This window comes from Bolinopsis microptera, chromosome 8 (assembly GCF_026151205.1).
Source record: "Bolinopsis microptera isolate Bmic1 chromosome 8, MBARI_Bmic_1.0, whole genome shotgun sequence".
Taxonomy (NCBI): domain Eukaryota; kingdom Metazoa; phylum Ctenophora; class Tentaculata; order Lobata; family Bolinopsidae; genus Bolinopsis; species Bolinopsis microptera.
Window position 1 is genome coordinate 6,556,698 of NC_087079.1, and position 24,663 is coordinate 6,581,360.

The 24,663-nt window shown below is 38.4% G+C and overlaps 1 protein-coding gene across 3 annotated transcripts in view; it reads right to left on the reverse strand.

The window, feature by feature from the left end:
• Positions 1–24,335, reverse strand: part of LOC134819465 (uncharacterized) — a 28,066-nt gene extending 3,731 nt beyond the window's left edge. Inside the window, exons 1-11 of one of the 3 annotated variants that reach the window (XM_063829417.1) lie at positions 24,088–24,335; positions 23,216–23,278; positions 22,913–23,002; positions 20,787–21,368; positions 20,449–20,558; positions 19,511–19,551; positions 19,289–19,355; positions 18,761–18,932; positions 18,389–18,493; positions 18,042–18,181; positions 6,916–7,050 (exon numbers count right to left, since the gene is read on the reverse strand). In XM_063829417.1, coding sequence (XP_063685487.1) covers positions 6,916–7,050; positions 18,042–18,181; positions 18,389–18,493; positions 18,761–18,932; positions 19,289–19,355; positions 19,511–19,551; positions 20,449–20,558; positions 20,787–21,368; positions 22,913–23,002; positions 23,216–23,278; positions 24,088–24,268 — 1,686 coding nt within the window. In that variant the 5' untranslated portion in view covers positions 24,269–24,335. Of the gene's footprint in view, positions 1–6,915; positions 7,051–18,041; positions 18,182–18,388; positions 18,494–18,760; positions 18,933–19,288; positions 19,356–19,510; positions 19,552–20,448; positions 20,559–20,786; positions 21,369–22,903; positions 23,003–23,215; positions 23,337–24,087 lie in introns of those variants that run through there. The other 2 variants (XM_063829416.1, XM_063829418.1) reach the window with 2 other exon arrangements.
• Between the last annotated feature and the right edge of the window lie 328 nt (positions 24,336–24,663).

Below are 24,663 nucleotides of genomic sequence, written 5' to 3' on the forward strand. Positions count from 1 at the left end.
TGTACGCTAACATAAATCAAGACAGGCTTCATCGTCCCGTTGAAGAGTGGTGTTCATGCGGGGAATGCAAACTGATGGACACAGAGAAGGAGCACGTTTGCTGCAACGAATCGCATTTCATTACTGCGCATCGAGGAGAGCATCGGTGCATCAGCCAGGTTGGGATGTTTAAAGAACTTGTCGTCAGTGAGGATGGACTAGTTTACAGTAGGTACATGTATTCAATGAACATTACAGACCCTGATAAAAGAGATAGGTTTCTCAAGAAGAAGTTGAACCAAAAGGAACTACGCTTCATGGCATATAGAACCTTTATCAATATGCTATCATGTCGAGATTTCGATAGGAATGTGAGGTATATTTTGCCTGCATGTGTTGTCAGCCAAATCAGGGCAAAGTTTCCGAATGAAAACGGAGAACCCTACACAGGCTACGTTTCGCTCAAGTCGAAAGATGGGCAATCGTTGCCCTAGACATTGTAATATTACATTGTATTATCAAATTAGTAATTACGTTGTCAATAACAGTACCAGAACAATAGGAAAATGTACTTTTCCTGAAAAAAAGTATTGACATTTCTTTTTCTTAAATTTCTGATATAATGTTCCGTATTGGAATGCTTGTTTACAGTAATGAAATGCAATTATTATTCACCGCTTCCAGCCGTAGTATTGTGTTGTGAAGTATGTGTTGGCCCGACTCCAGTGAAATCGATGCCTCCTCATTTCGTAATACCGCTCTCGCGTGCGTGTTACTCCGGGTCTATTTACGTGCTACAGGGAGGGGTGGCGGAATTCTAAATTTAACCTACTTGTAGGATGTTGTATCGGCTACAAGCTAACTCTAAAAATTTGCAATTTTTTTTCGGGTGCCCAAATGACAACCATCGCTTTAAGGAGTACTTTGGAGCTGAGTTCAACAACGCTGATGAGCCTACCCTTCCTGCCTTCCTTGACCCCCCATCTAGCCTTAACAGTCCCATCACCGTTGCAGAGATAGAGAGAGCCATCAGTAAACTCAAGTCTGGTAAAGCAGTGGGTATTGATAAAGTTCCTGGCGAGGTCATGAAAGCCCTGAACAACCCCCTCCTTCATGAAGAGCTGGCTAATGTGTTCATTGTTCAACGAGTCTTTCGAGAAAAACATTCACATTGAAGCAATAGGAGCAGGCATCCTCACACCACTGGCTAAGCCTGATAAAACTCGTGGCCCAGTTAAGTCGATACGACCATTGCAATTGACCCTGCTGAATGTTTCTAGAAAGATCCTGTCACTGATAGTGCTAAACAGAATAGAGAGAGCTGTGGACAACTTCACCGGACCGTTCCAAGCTGCCTACAAAGCTGGCAGGAGCTGTGCCGACCTAGTTTGGGCACAGAGCATGCTCATATCTGTAGTAATGAAGAAGGAGTTTGAATGGAACAAAGTCAGTATCGACATGTCAGCTGCCTTCAATACCATCCGCAGAGGTACAACAATCAGAAGCTGCAGGATGCTCCAGAGACAACCTGAGGCTTGTACAATACCTCATGGCTAACACCACTCTAGTAGTCAGAGTGTGTTCTACTGACTCAGAGATGTTCTCTTTCAACATAGGAGCCTCCCAAGGAGACAGCACAGCTGGTAAATTGTTTACCCTCAATCTAGCTGGAGCTGTAGTGCACATAAGAGCAGTCCTCCCCTCAAGACCCAACCCTCCGATAGCCGATAACCACATGCCTCTTGAGTCCGGCTATTCAGACGATTTAGAGGAGATTGGTGAAGATATGGAGGAGTTACAGGATATCTTTCAGATCTCCAAGAATATTCTCAGTGAATGGAGTCTCTTTGTCAATGACACAAAGACAAAGTTTACCAGAGTGTATTTAGAAGAAGTTGGTGCCTGTGACGAGTGCGAGTGGGATAATGAACTAAGAGGAAAAGAGGAGTGGAGAAACGAGACGCTTCTTGGTACTAAGCTTGGATCAGAGCAGGATGTTACTAATAGAATAAATAAAGCTAACTCTGCCTTCTGGTCATTTGACAAGCTGTGGTGCCAGGGATCAGAGAGGTGTCAGATAACTGAGAAGAGAAAGATCAAACTCTACGACTCACTAGAAGTATCAGTGCTCCTGTACAACTGCTGCTGCTGGGCCGTACCTCAGCATGTTCTAGAGTCTGTAGATGTTCTTCAGAGGAAGCACCTCAAGCGCATCCTAACATCCTACACATATATTGGCCTAGCTCAATATCTAACAAGGCCCTCTACGCTCGTACCCAGACCAGGCCCCTTTCCGAGAGAGTGGAAAAGGCACGGTGGACAATGCTAGGTCATGTTCTACGCAGTGACAACGACACACCTGCCTACCAGTCTCTGTTATTTGCTACACTAGGATGTCAAACACTAAAGGGACGAGTGGGTAGACACAGGACTAATTTGTATGATATTATTGTGAAAAAGGACCTATTTAAGAGACAAATTTATTTAAAAAATGAAGATGATTTTACCAACTTAGTGAACTTAGCAAGAGATAGAGTAGGATGGAGGAGTTTATTTACTTTGAGACATATTGAACGAATGAGTCTTCGTAAGCGTAAATAGGCCAGCACTTTGCTGAGCCTCTTTAGGTGCTCTTTTGTTTATAGATGTTATTATATTATATAACTGGCTAAATGGCTCTTTAGATTATGAGAGCATCTATGTTTTGAAACAGAACTTCGATCTGGTTGTTTCACTTTCACACACCCCAATAGGTTCTTTACCTGCTTTAACACTTCAGGGACTTCATTTTCAATATCTTCCGCGCTATCAATTACATTTAGATATTTCTTTGAATCCTGATTATTTTTTATTTCATTCAACGATCTATGCACAAGTTCCTCATCGTCACAACTTTTCAAATTGCTTGGACCTAGTGATCTAGTTAACTCTAGCATTACCGCAATGTGGGAAATAAAGGCAAAATAATGCTTCCCTGTCACATTTGCATGGACATAATTAGTAGACAGCTTTCCTTGTATTTTTGGAATAGATTGAATAGTTTCCGATGACAAGATTGGTTTCACTCTAGCTATTGGGCATGGCTGATGCACAGTATTCTGCACCACATCATCTGTACTCTTTGTTCCATTCTGACATTCCGGGGTAGGTAAAATACTCATCATCCGACGACGTCTTTTCTTAGATTTTAGTCTTAATACCCGCTCCATGGATCGCACAATTGATAACGTAGGACACCTGGATTTTTTTCCTCCGAAAATATTGTATATATTCTGTAGGCAAGCTTCCTCTAAAGAACACCCAAGTCTGAATAAAACCTGTTGAATTGCTTTGGCCTTGATAATCTGGCCAGGTACCATGTCGTTACACTTCCACAATTCAATTTCAAAATTCGTCCTGACCGTGCATCTATCTTTAATCGTTTCGGCATCGAGCGCCTTTCTTCCGGATTTCTCCTTACAAAGTTTGTTTTTCGGCGTGGAAGTGCCATCTTCTGTGGCGAATCTTGTAGAAAGTTTGTTTAAAACAGTCTCTTTCTTCGCAATCACAGGCTTATCACCTTTTCCATCGTGTACTGGCAGTCTAATTGTACTCAGAGAACTTGTTGGAGGAGTATTACTAGAGTTCAATTTGTCCCGATTTCCCTGCTGATTCTCATTCTTGATTGCAGTTCCACCTTCAATGAGTCGTGTAGACAACTTGTTAAGTGCTGTTTCCTTCTTTGAATTTAACACTTTCTTGCTGCTGTTTATCTTATCAACATCAATTGGTCGTCCAATTGTGAATTTAGAATTGTCTACTGTGGGAGTTCTCGTGGTTAAATTATCAGTGTTAGCCCGCAAATGCTCCTTCTTCTTCAGACCCGTCGATGAAGATTTATCCATAATCGTCAATTTGCTTTGCACCGTCGGTTTCTTAATCTTTGGAATCCTAAAAGTAGGGACAGCTCTCCTCTTGAATGAGTTGCTTGTTATTATCGCAGTAGTGATAACATCAGCAGATGATTCGTCTTCAGAATCATATTGAGTTCTAGGTTTTGATGAATCAGCAGCCCTTTTTGAAGTGTTGACAACAACTGATACGTCCTCAGTAGATGGTTCGGGTACAGGGATTACAGCTGGAGGAAGCTCCGGAGTATCAATACCTGATGATGTGTCCTCAGTAGATGGTTCGGGTACAGGGATTACAGCTACAGGAACCCTTCAAGCGAATGAGCGACTCTCCTGATGCCTTCGCTAAATTGCAACGTAAACATCTGTCGTATGTGAGACTTTCCATAACCCTTCCGCACTTACACCGCCAAGCCATATTCTTTTTTCGTATTATATGAATGATTATATTAGTAAATTATACAATTATGTGTTTATATAGATACAAGGTGTTTTTTTTTGTAGAGTTATCAAATCAGTTACAACTACAGAAAACAATTGCAAGAGCGAGGCACTACTAGTACTAAAGGTCAACACTCATAATTGAGTTTAATTTGGGTAATTATGTTAAAATTTGAACCGATTAGTCAGCCAAAATCTGATTTTTAATTTATGTTAAAAAAGTTAAAAAAGTTAAAGTAATTAATGTTAAATTCCAAAATCTCGATCTTAGAATTTAACTTTTTTAACGTGGACCCCCTCCAGTATACATTAAAATACGCTCGTGCCGCGCATTCATTGACCACAGACTAGCTATACACCACATCTCCGCAAGCAATCCCCGTGCGCGTGCGCGCGGCAAGTTGACATGGTAACGAACGGAAGCAAGTAAGGAACAGGACATATATTTGACCCACCTACCGCTATCTCCAAAATCCACGTTTTTCTGCAAAAACGTCCATTCGTAACCTTTCACTATTGCCTTTTTTCAAAAGGGTGAAAAGGAAAAAATACATAAATGATAAAAACCAGGGGTATGATAACAGTCAGCTGGTATACGAATTATGCGTGATTCAACCCACCGCCATTCTTATCGGCACAGATGGTGATATGACCCATTTTATTGTATTTTTTCCTTTTCACCCTTTTGAAAAAAGGCAATAGTGAAAGGTAACGAATGGACGTTTTTGCAGAAAAACGTGGATTTTGGAAATAGCGGTAGGTGGGTCAAATATATGTCGTGTTCCTTACTTGCTTCCGTTCGTTTCCATGTCAACTTGCCGCGCGCACGCGGATTGCTTGCGGAGATGTGGTGTATAGCTAGTATGTGGTCAATGAATGCGCGGCACTAGCGTATTTTAATGTATACTAGTAATGTATAGTATTTTGTAATAAGCCCAACTTGAATGTGGCACACGTAGTCTACTGATGTTTCAATATGATTATTATAAGGTGAGCTGATTAGAGCTTATATTAATAGTTATAGTGAAATGGAAATCTAGCGCCCGCCAAAACGAAACAACGGGCGCAATTCTTGTTAATCTGTTTTTTGTTTGTTTGGGGACCAGCTTTTGGTACACTGGTTAATGTTTACTATAATATTGAAATATTACATTACAATTAGATAAATAAATAGAAAGATAGAACATACCACTATATCCAAAAATTGAAACACTGTACCGTAGCACACAACACAAAAAGTTAAACTACTGGCAAAGTGTCCTCAGAAAAATAAAAACCCTAAATATACCTAGCCTTGGTGAGACCTGCTTCGCGATTGCTATTCAGCGATGTGTGCTCCACAAGTCATCACATACCTGAGTTACAATCACGGTTGCAGTTTTTTAACTCACAATTAAAAGTTCCTCGTTATTAGCCGTAATCAACAAATACACGCAACAGCCATAAATAAGAGCCATATACACACATTTAAATCAAAGTAATTATGTAGATATCAAAAACACCGAATGTTACACCTTAACCTTATCTACACTGAAAATCTTGCCGTCTCTAATATAATGATACTTTGTTGGCTCATCAGTGATCATTTCCTTTACTTTGACAACAAGTTTCTGATGAGCTGCTCTCTCCTCCTTGCTTCTGTCAGGTGTAATGTACCATGTGTGGTACGCTGTACATTTAGATTTCTTCAGATTTCTTGCTCGAGCAAGAACCATTTTTACTGATTCCGCGCAAGCCAATGTCACTTTTATTGGTCTCGGTTTACCACTGCCTGAAGTTGTTTTAGTCCCGATAGAATTTGCTGCCACAACTTTAGGATCACACCCTGAGGATTCCCAAATCAATTCGATCACTTCTTCTGCCACTAAGTGTGGATCAGGGGAATAATTCTCCGGTACACCGTAGATAATGAAATTCTTACTACGGATGTCGTCTTCAACTACGGTTTTCACAGCTGTTTTTATACTGTTGATCGACGGAGTACTTGTAGTTGTCTCGCAGTTCTTCTTCACGATATCGCTCCACGCTGTCTTCATCTCGGTATGAACAGTTGTTTTAAAAGAGTCGAGTTGCTCCTGTTGCTGTTTAATCTGGTCTTTCTGATAGTTCAGCTGATCTGATTTAAGTTTGTCTATCGTACTGGCTGCACATTTACAAAGTTCAAGATTACTAGTCATTAGCTTAGAAAGATTTTCAACTGCAGTAGCCAAGGGATCTTTATTTACAGCCATTAATCTCGCATGATTCAGTTCTGTAACGCTTTGTGCTTTTGACATCTTCAAAATCTCATTCATCGCTGACGATAGCTCCTTTTCAAATCTGTTCAGATGTTCGACGGAAAAATCCATTTTACAAAAGCCAAGGCGTACAGCACGACGTGTCGGTGTAACAGCAAGTTGAGATAACACTACCGATAAGAGAGCAATTAAAATGTTGCAAAAGCTAGAATAAAAGATTGTAATTCGTTCAACACGCTAGTGAATTACTAGACTGAGGTCCCCAGGTGACTGATCGAGTAATCGAATATAGATTTACAATCTCTACAATATTAGAACTAAGTATTTAAATTAGTACTCCGCTACAACCCCCCCCCCTCCGCACCGACCTTGTTTTGGAGAGAAGCCTCAAAAAGGTGCGCATACGGTCGACTTTGCTTTCCTTTCCCGACGTAGAAAACTGATTTTATAAAGAGCTTGAAAACTTCCCGTGGGTTGAGAGTCTCTGCTTTTTTCGGTAAATCCTGAATTTTTTACGAAGTTATTATAAATAAATTTATCATAAATTAATGAATTTGATAAAATTATATACAAATTAAATAATGTTTTAAACTAATTACAACACTACAAATCTATTACATTTATTGAAGACGTTACAGAAGAAATTAATTTAATGTAGTTTGATGAGTCCTCACTCTCCTCACGTCCAACAATGGCGTTTCTCTTGTCGCTAATACAAATAGAATTATTTGTACAAGTTAAATGGCTCAACAGTTCAATTGTCATAGCCATAACAATTCCATTATACTATAATAAGCTGTTTAATATTGTGTGCAGGTGGTTTAACTGCGTGTATGCCACGTTGCAGTTGTAACACTAACAGCTCTCTTTAGATAAAATATAACTTAAACTTCCTGTGCTGATATATAGGCTATTGTTTGGTCTATCTTATCGTACCCTTGTGCCACCACCGGCCCTTTGCAAGCTTAAATTCAAGATTAGTGAATATTTATTGAGCTGTGCTACTGCTCAGACTCACTCACTAAACGTTTGAAGTCGTTGGAGCAGCAATAATTATGTTTCGGACCGAAAAAATTCGGTATAGTTGAATAATTAACATATGAATGAGTAAACAGAACTGCAACCCTTAACTTCCTAACTTACATACTAAAGCACCGCTTTCAAAGGATACTCCGACATTAAACCTAACTACCCTAAACCTAACTAGTAGCCTATAGCGCCGGTACTTCTAAACAGCGTCACTTATTTTAAGTGTAACCATTGTACTGCATGGGTAACACTGCAGCATGGGAGTTTGGGCATGTAGCTTTTGTTGTAATTTGAATAATAAGTGACTTGTAAGCTTAGTTTTCTTTTCAGATTGAGATTAGAAGTGTCAGTGAATTTGATGTGTGCCCATGGATTGTTCATATATCGCGTACGCTAGATTTTTGCCAGTTTCTGCTCCGTTATCACTTTTAAGCTTGATACCGTTGTTTTTGTTGTATAATAATTACACTGCTTAAGCATTTCCAAACCCCTCGTCCTCGCTCCTTACGCTAATTAAGTAATTAATTAAATGTAAAGATTGTTCTAAATTCAATCTTATTGAGGAATCTTGCGAAGGAAAACGAATATTCCAAGTACAGGGATGAGAAAGCAGTATCACGATAGTCGATAGATATTTGACCAAAACCCATAATCATGGGTAGAGTGGACCGCTGCCAGTGTCTCTCTTTCCCAAACAAAAGGAAATGATATTAATTTGATTGACCGTTCTCAAATGCAAAATGATACCGAGAATGAAATCGGTCGCTCGCTTTTCCCATTCATTCACGGCTTACAATTAATCACATGCTGTAAAATTCCTTTGGGTTGCGTTCGGGTCGATATACCTAGTATTTCGGGATAAGGGTGGTACTGGTAGTTAGTGAATTAGCTGAAGTTTATTGAATCTTTATTGCTGAGTACAGCTGCCTTCGGGTAGTTCTTCTTAATTTATTACAATTGTAAATTAATGGGAAAAGCGAGCGACCGATTTCATTCTCGGTATCATTTTGCATTTGAGAACGGTCAATCAAATTAATATCATTTCCTTTTGTTTGGGAAAGAGAGACACTGGCAGCGGTCCACTCTACCCATGATTATGGGTTTTGGTCAAATATCATCTCTTTTTGATTATAATGTCAGGGTACTTTATAAAGTCGAAATATAAACTGATGTCTTCATTATTAAGGAGGAGTTTCAACGATTTCGAAATTTTTCCTTTAAAAACATTTCCTTGTGTTTAAGTAAGCATATTGGTCTATCACTGACTGAACATAAAACATTATAATCATTCAAGTTGCCATTAAATTCATATATAATGACATTGAACTGTCGTGGTAAAGCAGAATTTGTTCGAAATCACGAATGAGCAAAATTCTCACCGTTCGCACGTGCAAACCTTGAGCGGACGTTGCGTCCGCATCCAATACTGAATCGCCGTAAATTTTTGCATAGTGGTATTTTATATATAGTTTGATAAGCGTGCAAAGTTTCAAAAGATTTCAAATAGAACTTGGATCACAACTGGACTCCAAAGTTGATAAAAATCGTGAAAACACCAATTTTCAGTGATTTTAGCAATTTTTAATCAATTTGGGCGTGTCCTCACGTGTGCAACTTTTCGATTTTCAACTTTAAAACTAGCCTAATGCACAATTTATACCTATAGGAAGCAGAACTGAGCTCCACAACCCAAGAGATAGCCCAACACCAGAGAATACTAAATCGCAAAATTGACGTTTTTATAAAATAATTTTTCAAAAAAGCACTAACTTCAAAGGCAAATATCTTTATGAAGGAGTAAGATAAGATAACTTTCCGGTAGATTTTCAGAATGCTTGAACAATTATCTAAGGTAAAAATTTCCTCAGATGTTGAAAAAAATTACTTTTAAATGGTGTAAAATCAATTTTAAAAGTTATTACTTTGTCGAAAATCAAGTTTTAAAAACGGTTAACTTGATGACGTCATCAAGGGGTGTTTGTGACGTCAAATAACTTTTGTATACAATGTAAACTAAAGTGTAAACAATTATTTTCAAGACCTGTGGTCGGAAATGGCTGTATCTTTTATACTTTTGAATCTATGGACACTTAAATTTAGGATACAATTGACTACATTTGACTGTCAAAGCGTCTATCCCTGAATAGTGAATATGTATATATCACGACAATCTGTCGTAAAACAGGGGTTCTAGAAAACCCACTTCCCAATGTTACTGAAACTCGAAACTTTTTTTGTAGTCGATTTGGTCAACGTCTAGACGCCCTGCAAAGTTTCACATCTCTAACTCAATTTTAACATGGTTTTTAAGGCACCTGAATATGGCAATTTTCGGTTTTTTACCGAATTTCGTATAACATGCTGGCGCGTATTTTGCGCAAATTTCTTAAAAAACCTCCACATAACTATTTCTTATTCCTGTCATCTTTGACATTGAATTAGAATGTTTTGAACTTAAATATACCTGCTGAACTACTTTCGATGAGTCTTAATGCCTGAAAATAATAAAGGGGTATAATAGTAAAGGGGTATAATAGTAAAGGGGGCAAATAGTATTGTGAATATAAGAGGCACGGTCATGCTTGCCAGCATTGTGATTAGATTGAGCTTGAAGTGTAATATATAAGCTTTAAGCTGACTTTTTCATCAGATATGAGAACATTCCCGCTACTTTGGATAATACACTGTCAACTAGTACCGTATATTGGGGCACGTTGTCACAGTAAATCTGTAGCGGATCCGATTGTGGAGAAAGCAGGAGATTTTATAATCGCTGGGGTATTTAACTTTGGGGAGCTTGAGGAGATTTATAACCCGTACGTTAATTCATTTGGTGCTTTATTCTTCTTCATTGAATTTCAAGTGAACATTCGCATTATTTAAATTACTTATTTAAATACTCTCTGGCCTTAAACAAGATATCATCAGCTCAAAACATCTTAAATTGACACCATCTTTCCACAGCGAAACGAACGATACAGAATTAAGTTGCGTGCTTTCTCGAAATGATGGGTCTTATTGGAGTCTACAGAGAGCATTGGGTTTTGTAGAGATCCTCAAGAACTTTCAGCCGTCCGCCGGGTACACGCTTGGTTACCAGATATTCACTGGGTAACAAAGTTTTTATTGCTATCCTTGAAGTTTCCTTTTATTGTTAAAGTGTTTTATTTAAAAGGGTTTCAGGATTTGTAAGTTTTAAGGATGGCACAACACTAATCCTACTTTTTCGGACTTAAAAAGGAATTTCGATTTGGCGAGATTTTTGGTCAGCGCACAATTAGTCAGTTAATTGATGGTGGTAAGAACCAAATTGAGGTACTGGAAGTCAAAATCCCGAATAAAATTGTAAAATCATATTGTCCCAATCTCTGTTCCATTTTCAGTTTTTGAAGATGAAATTTCCAGGACCGAAATTTTACAGTTTTGACTGAATTTCTCACCCACAACTAATTAGTAAGTCAACTTTAGGTGGCATATGACACGATTGAGGTGCTGGAAGTTTGATTTCGGTCGGAGGAAGCCCACAGCAGAAAGTTTAACAAAACGAAAAGTTGTATTTTCAAAAGTCTGTCCCATTTTCAAATATGAAATCTTCTGGACACAAATTTGACAGATTGAATGAAATTTTTGCCCACAAACCAATTAGTCAGTTAATTAATGGTGGTAAGAACCAAATCGAGGTACTGGAAGTCAAAATCCCGAATAAAATTGTAAAATCATATTGTCCCAATCTCTGTCCCATTTTCAGTTTTTGAAGATGAAATTTCCAGGACCGAAATTTTACAGTTTTGACTGAATTTCTCACCCACAACCAATTAGTAAGTCAACTATAGGTGGCATATGACACGATTGAGGTACTGGAAGTTTGATTTCGGTCGGAGGAAGCCCACAGCAGAAAGTTTAACAAAACGAAAAGTTGTATTTTCAAAAGTCTGTCCCATTTTCAAACATGAAGTTTTCTGAACACAAATTTGACAGATTGGATGAAGTGTTTGCCCACAAACCAATTAGTCAGTTAATTGATGATGGTATGAAACCAAATTGGGGTACTTGGAGTCAAAATCCCGAATAGAATTGTAAAATCATATTGTCCCAATCTCTGTCCCATTTTCAGTTTTTGAAGATGAAATTTCCAGGACCAAAACTTTACAGTTTTGACTGAATTTCTCATCCACAACCAATAAGTAAGTCAACTGTAGGTGGCATATGACACGATTGAGGTGCTGGAAGTTTGATATCGGTCGGAGGAAGCCCACAGCAGAAAGTTTAACAAAACGAAAAGTTGTATTTTCGAAAGTCTGTCCCATTTTGAAATATGAAATCTTCTGAACACAAATTTGACGGATTGGATGAAATTTTTGCCCACAAACCAATTAGTCAGTTAATTGATGATGGTATGAAACCAAATTGGGGTACTTGGAGTCAAAATCCCGAATAGAATTGTAAAATCATACTGTCCCAATCTCTGTCCCATTTTCAGTTTTTGAAGATGAAATTTCCAGGACCGAAATTTTACAGTATTGACTGAATTTCTCACCCACAACCAATTATTTAATTATTAAGTCAACTATAGGTGGCATATGACACGATTGAGGTGCTTGAAGTTTGATTTCGGTAGGAGGAAGCCCACAGCAGAAAGTTTAACAAAACGAAAAGTTGTACTTTCGAAAGTCTGTCCCATTTTCAAATATGAAATCTTCTGAACACAAATTTGACAGATTGGATGAAATTTTTGCCCACAAACAACTTAGTCAGTTAATTGATGATGGTATGAAACCAAATTGGGGTACTGGAAATCAAATCTGATTGTTAATTAATATAAAAATTATAACCAAGTCATTACTTGTCAGGTGTAACAGTGTAGTGGTATCCAGGTTAGTATCTCGAGCAATCTCCCTCGATAACAAAGTAACCGGGGCCCTCCTAGCTGGTTACAAGAAACATGTGAAACCTCTTGCTGGTATAATTACTGCTACTGGTATCCCCGCTGTTAGCTACATGTATGCTGATGGGGACCTCATGGATCAGGTACGGAAATGACTCATTCTGTCTTAATTTGATTAATTTGTGTACACTGTACAGTCACTCTTTCTTAGTTTCATTTTTTTCTCTTGCAGTGTCGGCCAATATCCTCATTTAAGATAATTGTTCATAGACCAAGTTCATCAAAGAAGATGTTCAAGTCAAGATGATACATGAAATTACTGTTCTCAACAGAAGAGGTACCCCACAGTAGTAACGCTAATAGACACTGAGCAAAACGAAGCAGAGAGTATCATCCGTTATCTGGAGAAACAGAACTACAAGTTTGTAGATATCTGGTTCCATGACTTCTCCAGAGAGGTCGCACATCATATCTACGATAAATACTTATCCAAGGTTGGAAGCTGGAGTGGGAGACCGACTGATTTTCCAGACTGGGCTTTTATTGAGCTCACTTAATATACTTTCGACACTGTTATATAACAAACAATTTGATGCAGTTTTACAAAGATTTGAATTCCCCCTTATGTGTTCTTTTCCTGTACGAATGCACCATTATTCCAGCACATTAGAATAATGAAAATGTAATTTTTACAGGTCGGGTGTGGTCGTATCAACGAGTTTACCAGTACCTCAGGTATGGAAATCTACAAGATCTTGCCGGAGGTTTACAGCAACAGTACAGGTTAAATTGTTGAAACCTTAACTTGAATCACCCAGAATTCGCGTATCAAACGAAATAAAACATATGACGGTTGTTTGGTTAAAACTTATATATATTTCAGTGGGGCCTGCAAAAGTTCAGCTCTTACTTTTCAACAACAAGAAATCAGGATACGACTTCCTGAACCTGACAGTTAACCAGTTACAGTGGAATAACACGGTTTTCCTATTCGGTTTCAGCAACGGACGTGATATCTACCTAGATTATTATCTCAGTGTGATTGATGCAAGTTCAACTGTGACCAACACCTTGGTCTTCATGGGTTCGGACTTCCTCAATGTCAAGCTAGGAAGTTTCTGGAGGAAGCTCAGCGATCCTAATCTGTTACGTGGAGTCCCGGAGAATTTGCCACTCCTTGATCTGTGAGTTGCTTATCATCAATCATAGTTCAGCTGTCAGCAGATGAGTTTAAAATACTTTGGACTGATTAGATTTGAACAAGAATCAGGATTCGATGCGAACTGGCGCAACTGTAAGATTACATTTAAAATCCACATAATGGCATATCATATTATTTTCAGGTACGAGAAGATTCAACAACGAAGGAATTTCAAGACCAGCAAATTCAGTAGCTGGTTGGGACACTCCATGACTGCTACTTACCTACTAGCGCAGTCACTAGACATTGTAATCAAACAGAACATTCCTCATTCCTGCCTTTTTCAACTAAGGAATCAGGTCTTCACAGCAATAACCTCGGGCAATCACACCGTGTCTTTAGAAGGTACAGATTTGAGTGTAGCGTTTGTTAACAGGTCCTACTCGAAGGGGTATGCGGTTAAAGCTCTTACCGTGACTGGGAACTCTTCTAAATCTACTATAGTAGGTTACTCTTCTCATCTTCAGATCCAACTGGTGAACAAGAGAATCCCTCAGAACCTCAAATCTACACCAAAACAACAATCCTGTTCAGAAACCTGCGGACCAGGACAGTTCCGGATATACCTGGACTTGGTAAACTTCCCCTGCTGTTGGAAGTGCGTGATGTGTGCGGACCACCACTTCAGCAGCCAGTCAAACCAGGACATGTGTCAGGAGTGTCGAACAAACGAGACGAATACCAACGATAACATTGGCTGTCTGCCAACAAGTATAGAATACCTGGAGATAACTTCAATCTCTGTTATTCTGGGACTCACGTTCAGTGGGGTTAATCTTGTTGTCATCACCATCATGACGGTTTTGTGTATTACTATTTCAAATAACCCGGTCATCAAGGCTGCTGATCCTTCATATCTAGGGGTCTTCCTCTTGGGACTAGTTTTCGGAAACTTCGGGTTGATACTTACCCTTATGAAGCCTTCAGATGGAATTTGCGAAGCGGAATTCATCCTGAACACCACGTTTTTTACCTTGGTTACATCGAGTTTATGCTTGAGAGCGATAAAAATTTATCAAATTTTTTCGGCGGCAAATGATTTCAGGAAACCAAGATTCCATCGAATTTGCACCAGAAAGGGACAAATGATAATGAACACCATAATCTTGATTGTAAACTTAACAATAACAGGATTTGTCCTGAAAGTTGGCAATGTCTGGAAGTTCAATATGGTACAAGAACAGGTTCACACGGAATTCTACGTCATGTGCACATCAAACAACTGGTTGACATTTCTTCCTTTTATCATTCCAGCATTTCTCTTCCTGCTTACACTTTACTACGCTTTCATCATGAGAAGCTTCCCTCATAACTTCCGGGAAACTATCAGTATTTTCGCTGCAACCCTGATCGCCATTTTCTCTTCCGTTATGTTCCTTACAGGATATGAACTGTCCCCTCTAAAAAACAAATCAGTGCTGAGAGCAATAATGATTTATATATTAGTTGTGGCGTTAATAGCATCCATTCTGGGACCTAAGTTTGTGGTGCTGGTCCTCCGTTTCAGGAGTGGTGGAGTGGAAGAGAGAGAGGACGTCAGGGCCACTTTGCGGAAGTACTGTAACAAAATATCTATCAGCGACGGAGGAAACAACGATGGATACCGTCGACACAAGGAAGGGATTCTTGGTAATTGAAACGGATCTTTGTTTACTAAATACCAGTTAGTTCTTATGGGCTTTATCTGATGGAGACTGGAGAGGCTCAATGACCTAAAATGGAAAAACTTTTGAGTAAGTGGACATTTTAAAAATTGTCATTTTTGGCGTTCAAAATGATATTTAGATTATAGATGAATATTCCCACATCCAGAAAGCTTTAAATTTCCTCGCACATCAATGTTTCCCCCTAAACGTTTGAAATAATCAGGTCTTCTAAATATCTCTTCTTTGACACAAAAATTTTACCGAAATCCAATATTTCCTCACAGTTTATCCGCCTATCTACCGTCTTTCAGGATGTGGGTGACCCACATCCACCCACTCACCCGTTATTTGAAATACTGCCCGTAATTTCGAAATTTTCTTGAAGACATTTACATATATATATTTTTATAAATATAAATATTTTGTCTCCGTAAAGTATTTATATCCATAATATATTATTTGTGAATCTTTTTGTATTAATCAAACTTCAGAACGTCATGCAGGTTACAACTTTAAAAAATACAAAAAAACCTGACGTCATAAAAAATGGAAGGTGTCAGAAATTATCCCTTTTCTGTGCGCATCTTTCAGTTGTTTCTTTGATTTTATGATTATTTTGTCTCCGTAAAGTATTTAAAGCCATAATATATTATTTGTGAATCTTTTTGTATTATTTAACTTCAGAACGTCAGATCATGGTTGCAACTTTAAACAAAAAAGACCTGAGATCATAAAAAATGGAAGGTGTCACGCACTTAAAAGCACCACTGCAGCAGAAATTATCCCTTTTCTGTGCGCATCTTTAAGTTCAGTGTCTCTTTGACTAAAACTGTCTTTTAACAAACTAACAATGATTGTAACAGTAGCAACCATCCTCTTTATAATCGTGAACGGTGAAGAGGGGAACTACAGCTGTTATAAACATGACGTTGTCATTAAGTCGGAGCCCTTTCTGCAGTTTATTGTAACCCCCGGAAACGAATGCCACGAATACTGCAAGTATGAAGCCGAATGTGAGACCTTCTCCTTCAACCTAGATTGGCTATCCGAATGTTTTTTATACCGAGAAAATGAGAGCAACCTAATTTACGAAACCAACAATGCGTCACATTTTATGATCGGAATAAAAGACTGTAATCAGACTGATAATGTTGAATGGTCCGATATAAACATGGAGGGACAGTATAATCCAACACAATCCTTCAAGATGGGCCAGGAGGATGCCGTTATTTTTAAGAGGACTGATATAAAGATGTGTGCTGAGGTGAACTACACAGAAACCAAAAGTTCCTCGTCCCTGGGATATCAGTTGTTTTTCAGTCCAGTCTGTGAGAGAGCTCCGCAATGGAAAATGATCCCTTCTTATCTGGACAAAGTTTTGGGATGTGACGTGGTCACGGTGAAGGCAAAGTTTGGAGACATGTCTGGAGACATGTGTCTCTCGGCTGTGACCCTAGATGTGAGCGTGTCCCGAACAAATTCCCCTACAGCTACATTACAGTCCTGTAAAAATGCAAATCACTATCTCCTGCTGTGTCCGGAGAGGGGTGCTTGCGCTTGGTCACTCTACCAGCATCTTCCTGTCTTTAGACCTATCATTATTCCCCTCCATACTTCCGACAACTGGTTCAACAGAGTTCCAATGTCCCTCCTCGATCTTGTGACTGGCAATAAGCTCAAAACGCTACAAAATATCCCATGCAAGAATGTCAGTGTAAGAGATGGGAGGATTCTGCTTGAAGAGACGGTACCATTTTTCCTACCCGGAGAAACCATCACAGTTTCTTGTAACAAAGGTTTTGGAATGCAGATCACCCAAGGTGTATTTCGTCAGGAATTCACCACAACATGCTCTGCATCTAGGAGACCGGTAGTGTGCTCAAAACTTCCAGAAGGTGTAGCTTTGCCAAGAGCAAAGAATTGTTCCAGTACGTTACAGATTGATTCAAGTAGCTCTAAAAGTTTTATGACCGTGAAATTTTTGGTGCTTCTAACCTTTCTTTCCTATTTTTTGATGAGTCCATGATAAAAGAGGTAAATAACATTATGACAGGAGGTTTGCTTAGTAATTTGGACTGCTTTTTTTGTAAAACACTCTAACATTTTCTGGAAGATTATATTTTTGATACGTTTGAGTAAATTGTTGTTTTGTTTTTAAATATTTTTCTTAAAGTCTTAATATAGTTTTGGTACGTTTAAGGTGGCTGGTGGGCCCATGCTTGTACAGGAGTTGCATCTGCACTCGATATCTGTGTTTTGGTGATTTGATTACATACATTTTAAGTATTTTGCATAGTAAACTAGCTTGCAAATCCACAATTTCTCTCAAGGTATATTTTGTAGTTTATTCCATTGTGTAATTTGTATGTAATTGATTGATTTAAAAGATTTCAATAAAAAATGTATTTAATTGTTGTTTTATTTAATACTTCTCTTGATACAATTCTTAATAGAGCTATTCTCGTAAGAATGGCGCAATGCGCATGCTGAACTTTGCGTTACTGGCACTTGACCGAGGCCATACAAGGAGGCGGGCCACAGTACTCTACAAACTGTATCTAAATACTGCATGCTGTGGACATGTGGAAAAATACCTCAATTTAATGTAATACAGTTGTACTTTACAATCCACGTACATTATACACACCCACCCCAAAAACCCCACCTGCTGTTATTATAAAGTGCTTGTCACTATATAGTGCGATTACCCCCTCCCCACTGTAAGCAACTCACATCGGCAATGCGGGGGTCAATAAGGAGGTAGTTGAAGAAGCACTTCATAGTACCCTGCCTGTACCGCCTCCCTACTACTGGGGTCTGGAACTCCTCCACCATTTCCCGCTCAGCTTCACTCCAGTCTACTTGGGGCTGACCTGAGTGGTATTGTTAGTGCCATATTCACTATTCAGTGTATCAGAAGCTTCTTATCAGACCCTCAAATAATGGCTCAAAAGATAGCCTTGGAAAATTGTTAATCTAGGGTAAGAAAAGGAAAGTTTCAGTTTGCGATTTCAATATGTTTTAAATGTATAAACATTAAACTACAGGAAGATAAACTTTATAACCATCCTTGGTATTACCTTGCAAACAAGATATAAGCTCCCTAGGATAGCCATCTAAACTGTTATCAAGTTCAGGGAGGGGTTTAGTGTCCAGCTTAACCAAGTATTGTTCATAAACCACTCCTGCAAAGTAACAGGTATTTTAAGTGAAATTAATCGTGCAAAATTCAGAAACGTTTTTCGTATTGTATTGTATTTTTGGTGCGGCCGGCATGAACAACACTTTCCTACAGACAGGAAAAGTAGGAAGCTGTGTTATGTAACATGAGAAACCTTGCATACTAAGTGTGTGTCAACATTGTACACTTATTCAACTCTAATCTTGATCTACATAATATAATAATCATGTTAAATATGTTTCGGTGTATTTTTAAATATTGAACTCCTAACGTGTTGTCTCAGATATGGCTCCCACGAGGGCGCCCTTGGAGATCAAAAGTGTTCTCAACTCTTTGTCTGACAAGTCTCTGATCCAGTTTGGAACTATTATAGTGGGGCTGTTTGGAGGTTGAGTCTCGTTAGCTGCTGTAATCATGGACCAGTCATGCCACGAGCAGACTGTCTGAGGTGAAAACGAAATTAGGGGAACGGGTTTAGAATTTACTGCCCTATGTACAATACATTTTCAAGCAAGTTGTATTGAATCAAGTTTGTTAGATTTTTTTCATTTGAGAACAATTGTTGTTATTTTGATTTATTGGATACATTTCACATATTGATAAAACACATGATAATACCGCTCGCGCGTTTTTAATGCGCGTTCCTAAGGACTGTCGATTTCAGCTTTTTAACAAATAATTATCATTTGTCGCAATCGCCGACTCCGGATTTCATGGATAAATGGGCGGGAATTTCGACGCTCGTTGAGAGTTTTTAGCTGTTGACAAGTTACAACAAGTAAATAAGTTGGTTAGCTACCTGGTTTTCTTCATCTTCTGTCATGTAGGTGGAACCTTTATATTCGTTATGAACCAACTTGTCTGCCCTGGATTAACAAACAGTTATGAAATAAGTTCAAACTAACGTGTTTAAGTGTAGTCATGGCGATGGTACCACTGCTCGCGTTTTGGAGAGAGGGATTCATTAGATTATGGCAAATTTATAAGCAACGTTGAAATAGTTTCCACCAAATTATCTTACCGTAAATCAGAGGGAAAAGCCATCTTGTTTGCTGTACATTCCTGCGGAAAGAAATTGGTCAGGGTTTAAAAAGAACCACAAATTAAATGTTCCAAATAAAGCATTTTTCTTGACATGTTTCCATTCCGTTCTAACTAAAAACTGAGAGTGTATCATAAACACGTTCAGTGGTTCTATGCCAATTGATTAATGATCTACTCATATTTTTGAACCCTGTATAATGTATGTATTTCCTACTACGAACACCCGCATCCGTATAAAGTACGGTAGAATTATGCAGTTATACACAAGAAGTTTATGTGAGTTCAAGAGTCTCCATTTTCAGTTTAGGGTATCACGTAATTTACCAATATGTAATTACTTTAATTAGCATGCCATGGTAATTTTACCATGTTGGTTGACCTCTAGTCTCTACAGTATGCGAGAGAGCGAGAGAGAGTCATAATTCCGAGGCGTTATGTTACCAATAATTTTTGCCCGGTACATTTTTATGGTTTCGGGAGTAGAGATCAAGCAGAGATAAAGGATCTGTATTGATTATCAAGTTCTCAGACGTTAAAATCCATTCCTATTTCAATATACCACTTCCATACCCCCTCTCCCAAGGCAGGGCACTGCAGCAGGGTACACAGCAGGGAACTGCAGCAAGGTACTACAGCAGGGAACTGCAGCAGGGTACTACAGCAGGGCACTGCAGCAAGGTACTACAGCAGGGCACTGCAGCAGGGTACTACAGCAGGGCACTACAGCAAGGTACTACAGCAGGGAACTGCAGCAGGGTACTACAGGCAGCAGGGTACTACAGCAGGGCACTACAGCAAGGTACTACAGCAGGGAACTGCAGCAGGGTACTACAGCAGGGTACTGCAGCGTGCCATTTAAACGATTGGCGATTTTCCAGCTCAATAAATCTGCGGAAACGCTAACAGAAATATCACCTGAATAACAAGGTTTGTGATAGTATCTATCTCGTCATTTTCTGTTGAATCTGTCGCTGATTTGTACAGTTCTAAATCGTCACCATCATCTAGTGTTTCATCCAACAGTTCTGATGGTGAAATAGAGGATTAAATAACAACTTCAATAGTGGGGATTTCACAATCAAACATAACTAATGTTAAAGATAGCAATTGTACTCACGATACCCATATATTACTAATACTGGAATGTGAGCTGGTATCGCAATTGTTTAAAAAATACATTGCAGTCATACTAAAGATCTGTTACAGCCAAACAGAAATCAGCTTCATGATAAAATAAAACACAAAACAATAACCGTGGATAGCAGAAGCGTAGGCCGGATCATAGCTGGGACAAAACATGCAGCGTTTATCTCGACAATCTGTCACTCTCCGAATGTCATGAACCTCTCCTGCAACTTGTAACATTTCACCTCCCTCCTCCTCGTGCACACAGATTTCACCTTCTTTTACGGTATTAACATTTTCCTTTTTTTCATTTACACAGTATTCACCTTCGTTCATGGTATTAACATTTTCCTTTTCTTCATTCACATTGCATTCACCTTCGTTTAGCGTATAAACGTTAACTTTTTGAACTGCAGTCACAGGGGCATCTTTATCGTGAAATGATTTTAAGTCAGCTGATTTATCAAAAGTGCGAGTTTCTCCTTTAGCAAAGTTAAGATTCGAGTCATTTTCATAACATATGTCACTGAAAAACTTTCCCTTTGGTGTCAAAACCAAGTTTTTATCAGGTATTTTGATAGGTGTTCGAAGTAAAGAGGCTGGACCAGGATTTGTTACGTTATTAGCGGGGGGTATCTGGGGAAGGATATAGGTGCTGTTGGTTGAGGTGCTCTTTGTTTGAGGTTGTGGGCTGGCTGTTTTATCCGAATCTAAAGAATGTTATATCTGTTAGTTTCGAAGTTTTAGGTTTGAGCAGCTCTCCGAAATAGTGTTACTCTTCATACAATTCATTATTCAATCAGATTTTCATGAAATATTGGAACGTTTAAAGGATGAGGGGACCTTAGAATTTACTTCCAAATATTCGCGTTTAAGTCCTGTGAAAGTGTGTAGAATCAAAAAATACGCCGGACTGTGAAATCGATAATTCGTGCAATATCACGCCGCGCTCCTATTGGCTGATAGCAATTTTGGGCTGTGACATCACTTATGTGTTAAGACCAACGTGCGCGCGCACCCTTTGCTCGTGTCAACATTTTGTTCTGTTCTGTTTTAATTACGTCGTGTTACCTTTGGCGTTTGCGAGAGCGGTATCTTTGGTTGCACTGAATTAGTCTAAGTTACGAATAATTCTCTTTAATAATAATAGTTAAATGTAACTCGGAAAGGCTTTCTTGTAGTTGAAGTAGGTATTTCTATTTATAAATAGCTAAGATAAGTAGCATCTGCTAACTAAACCACAAACTGCTACTTTGTTTTGACTTGTTTGAAACCCAATATGGACACAATTAAAAAGAATGTATGATGTAGTAGAAGACATTTTACTAGCTGGCCCTTGGCGCCTCTAGTCCTATCTGAGTACGCACGTGCGGTTTGACACTGCGCGTGTACCGGCCTTTAGTTGTACACTCATTTATAATTTACCGTTTTAGTTTGCTGTGACTTGAGTGTAAAGCGTAACGAATGTGGATGTGTTCGTCTGCTATGCTTGGTATAATATTGCTTGGTGTAATAGTTGCAAATCTTGCTTACGTTATAAGTAGTGTCACATAGTGAGTTAGAACTTAAAAGCTTGGTGCTTGTCCAACTGGAATGAAGACATGCATTTCATACCTACCCGATCCATTTTTATTAGGACCGTGTTGTGTTGATATGACATGTTGATATATCAACTGTGGTACGAAACAGGGAGTTGCTAGGTGTTACGTTGGGAGCTATAAATATACATAATTTACATGCCTTTCTGTGTGACTTCAATCTTATTCCAGGTGTATCTCGGCTCATGGTTATCGTAGGGTGATAATTCTTTTTTCAACCGGTCATAAAAAGTCTCTTCTCCATTGGTTATAGGCCCGTTAGTATCGTAAATTGTTAATTTATTCTTAATTAGTAATTTAGTCGGCCCGCACGCTCATTTTACCTGTATTTCTATATGCGCGGATCAGAGCAACTCACATAATTGACGTCACAGGTTCAAATTGTTTTGGCTCGCGAATGAAATACAACTTTGCGGATTTCACTAAAGTGGTTTATACGATTAATGTAATAAAAGGATTTGCACGAGAAAAAAACTTTTTCTAAGGTCCCCTCATCCTTTAAAAGTTGATAAAACCAAGTCATACAACAGAGTAGCCTAAAAAACTACTAATTATAAAATATATCTTCAAGAATAAAGTGTTCTATACTTCTATTACACTAACTTACTAAGATATACACAAATACAGAAACATTTGGACTATGTAACAGCACTCACCCTCAGATAATGTTAATGTAAGTGTATCAGTCAGCTTGTTAACTTGTTCAGTCGGGAATCTCTCGGCATTAAGCCTCCTCTTGGGACTGCCTTGGTGTTCATTAGAATAATAAGATAAAATAATTGTTTTGAAAGAATATTGAAGTATAACTTTTCTCAGCATAATGTTATCTTAATGAATAAATTGTATTTGTATGTCATAAAGTGAAACTTAAAGTGAAACTTAAAGTAAAACTTAAAGTGAAACTTAAAGTGAAACTTAAAATAAAACTTAAAGTGAAACTTAATCTATGTAATATATACCTGGCCTTAAAGAGGAATCATTTTGTGATCTGTTGTCTTGAAAAACAGGTTTTACACTTTGCACTGAAAGTATCATGTGAGTTTTAAGTAAGATCCGAAATGTGGAAAAAAATCATATCATATGATATTGATAGTCAGTGAACAGGCATGGCTCCAGCTCAAAATCTTTGATGTTTTTTCAAAACATTTTCAAAATTCAGCTTTCAATTTCCGTGACCCAAATTTCACTGTTTTGACTGAATTTTTGTTGAATGACCGTCTTACAGGGTCACTGAGGATGGCAGAAGACACGATTGAGATACTCAAAGTTCTATTCCCAAAGAAAGCTTTGATAAACGGAAAATCATCAGAATATAAAAAGAGATTTTGAAAGATTTTTGAAGGAGCTTTTCTGCCGTCCCCTTGACTGAAATTACGTGGTTTTTACTGAAATTTTGACCAGTGACCAATCAGTGTGGTCGGTGAGAGTGACACAAGTCGCCATCAAGGTACTGCAAGCAGTATGTTCGGAGAAAACTTTGATGCAATGAAAATTTTGAATATGTCCTACCGGTAGGACATATTCAAGTTTCAACTTTCCGCGACCCAAATTTCACTGTTTTGACTGAATTTTTATTGAATGACCATCTTACAGGGTCACTGAGGATGGCACAAGACACGATTAATGTACTCAAAGTTCTATTCCCAAAGAAAGCTTTGATGAACGGAAAATAATTATCTCCTTTACCGAAATTTACATAGTATGATATTAGTTGATCAATTTTATTTGGCATGAATATTAAGTGCAAATGGAGACAATTTGATAGATTTACACTTTTAAAAAAGGCTCAGAGGGATCATGCGTATTGACAAGGTAAGTTGATATGACTCACCAATATTACTGACGGTTGATAACAGAAAAGATAAGAATTCATCATCTGTCTGGGTAGAGAAGTTCAAGCTGTTCTTGTGGCGAAGGAATTGGGCAGAGACCCAATCACTTATCAAAACCATTACTGGATAATTGACATCAGCAAACTGTAACATAAAAGATAAGATAATACAGTCAATCATAACTACATGGCAAGAATGCCATCAATTTAATGAATACAAGCTCAACCCGCAATATCAATCATTACTTTTGGGCTTCTAGAGTGAATGAATACAAATGCAAACGTGCAGCACCAATATAATATAAAATGTAATATCATGTATGTAATTGTACAAAAGATAAACACTTGATGGATGAAAAAAAAAGAGTTAAAAATAGCTGGACCATGAAATGGTTTCCAAGAGTATGTCTGCACAGAATATGAATGAGGTTGCAGGTTCGAAAAAATCTTGCGAGGTACCTTTATTTCAATTTTGGTCACATTCCCTGCAGAGTTTTGGTCCTCTTCATTTACATGTAAGTGTTTCAAGCAATTGTGATCTGGGCATTACAGACAATTTTGCCAACCATTTGACAA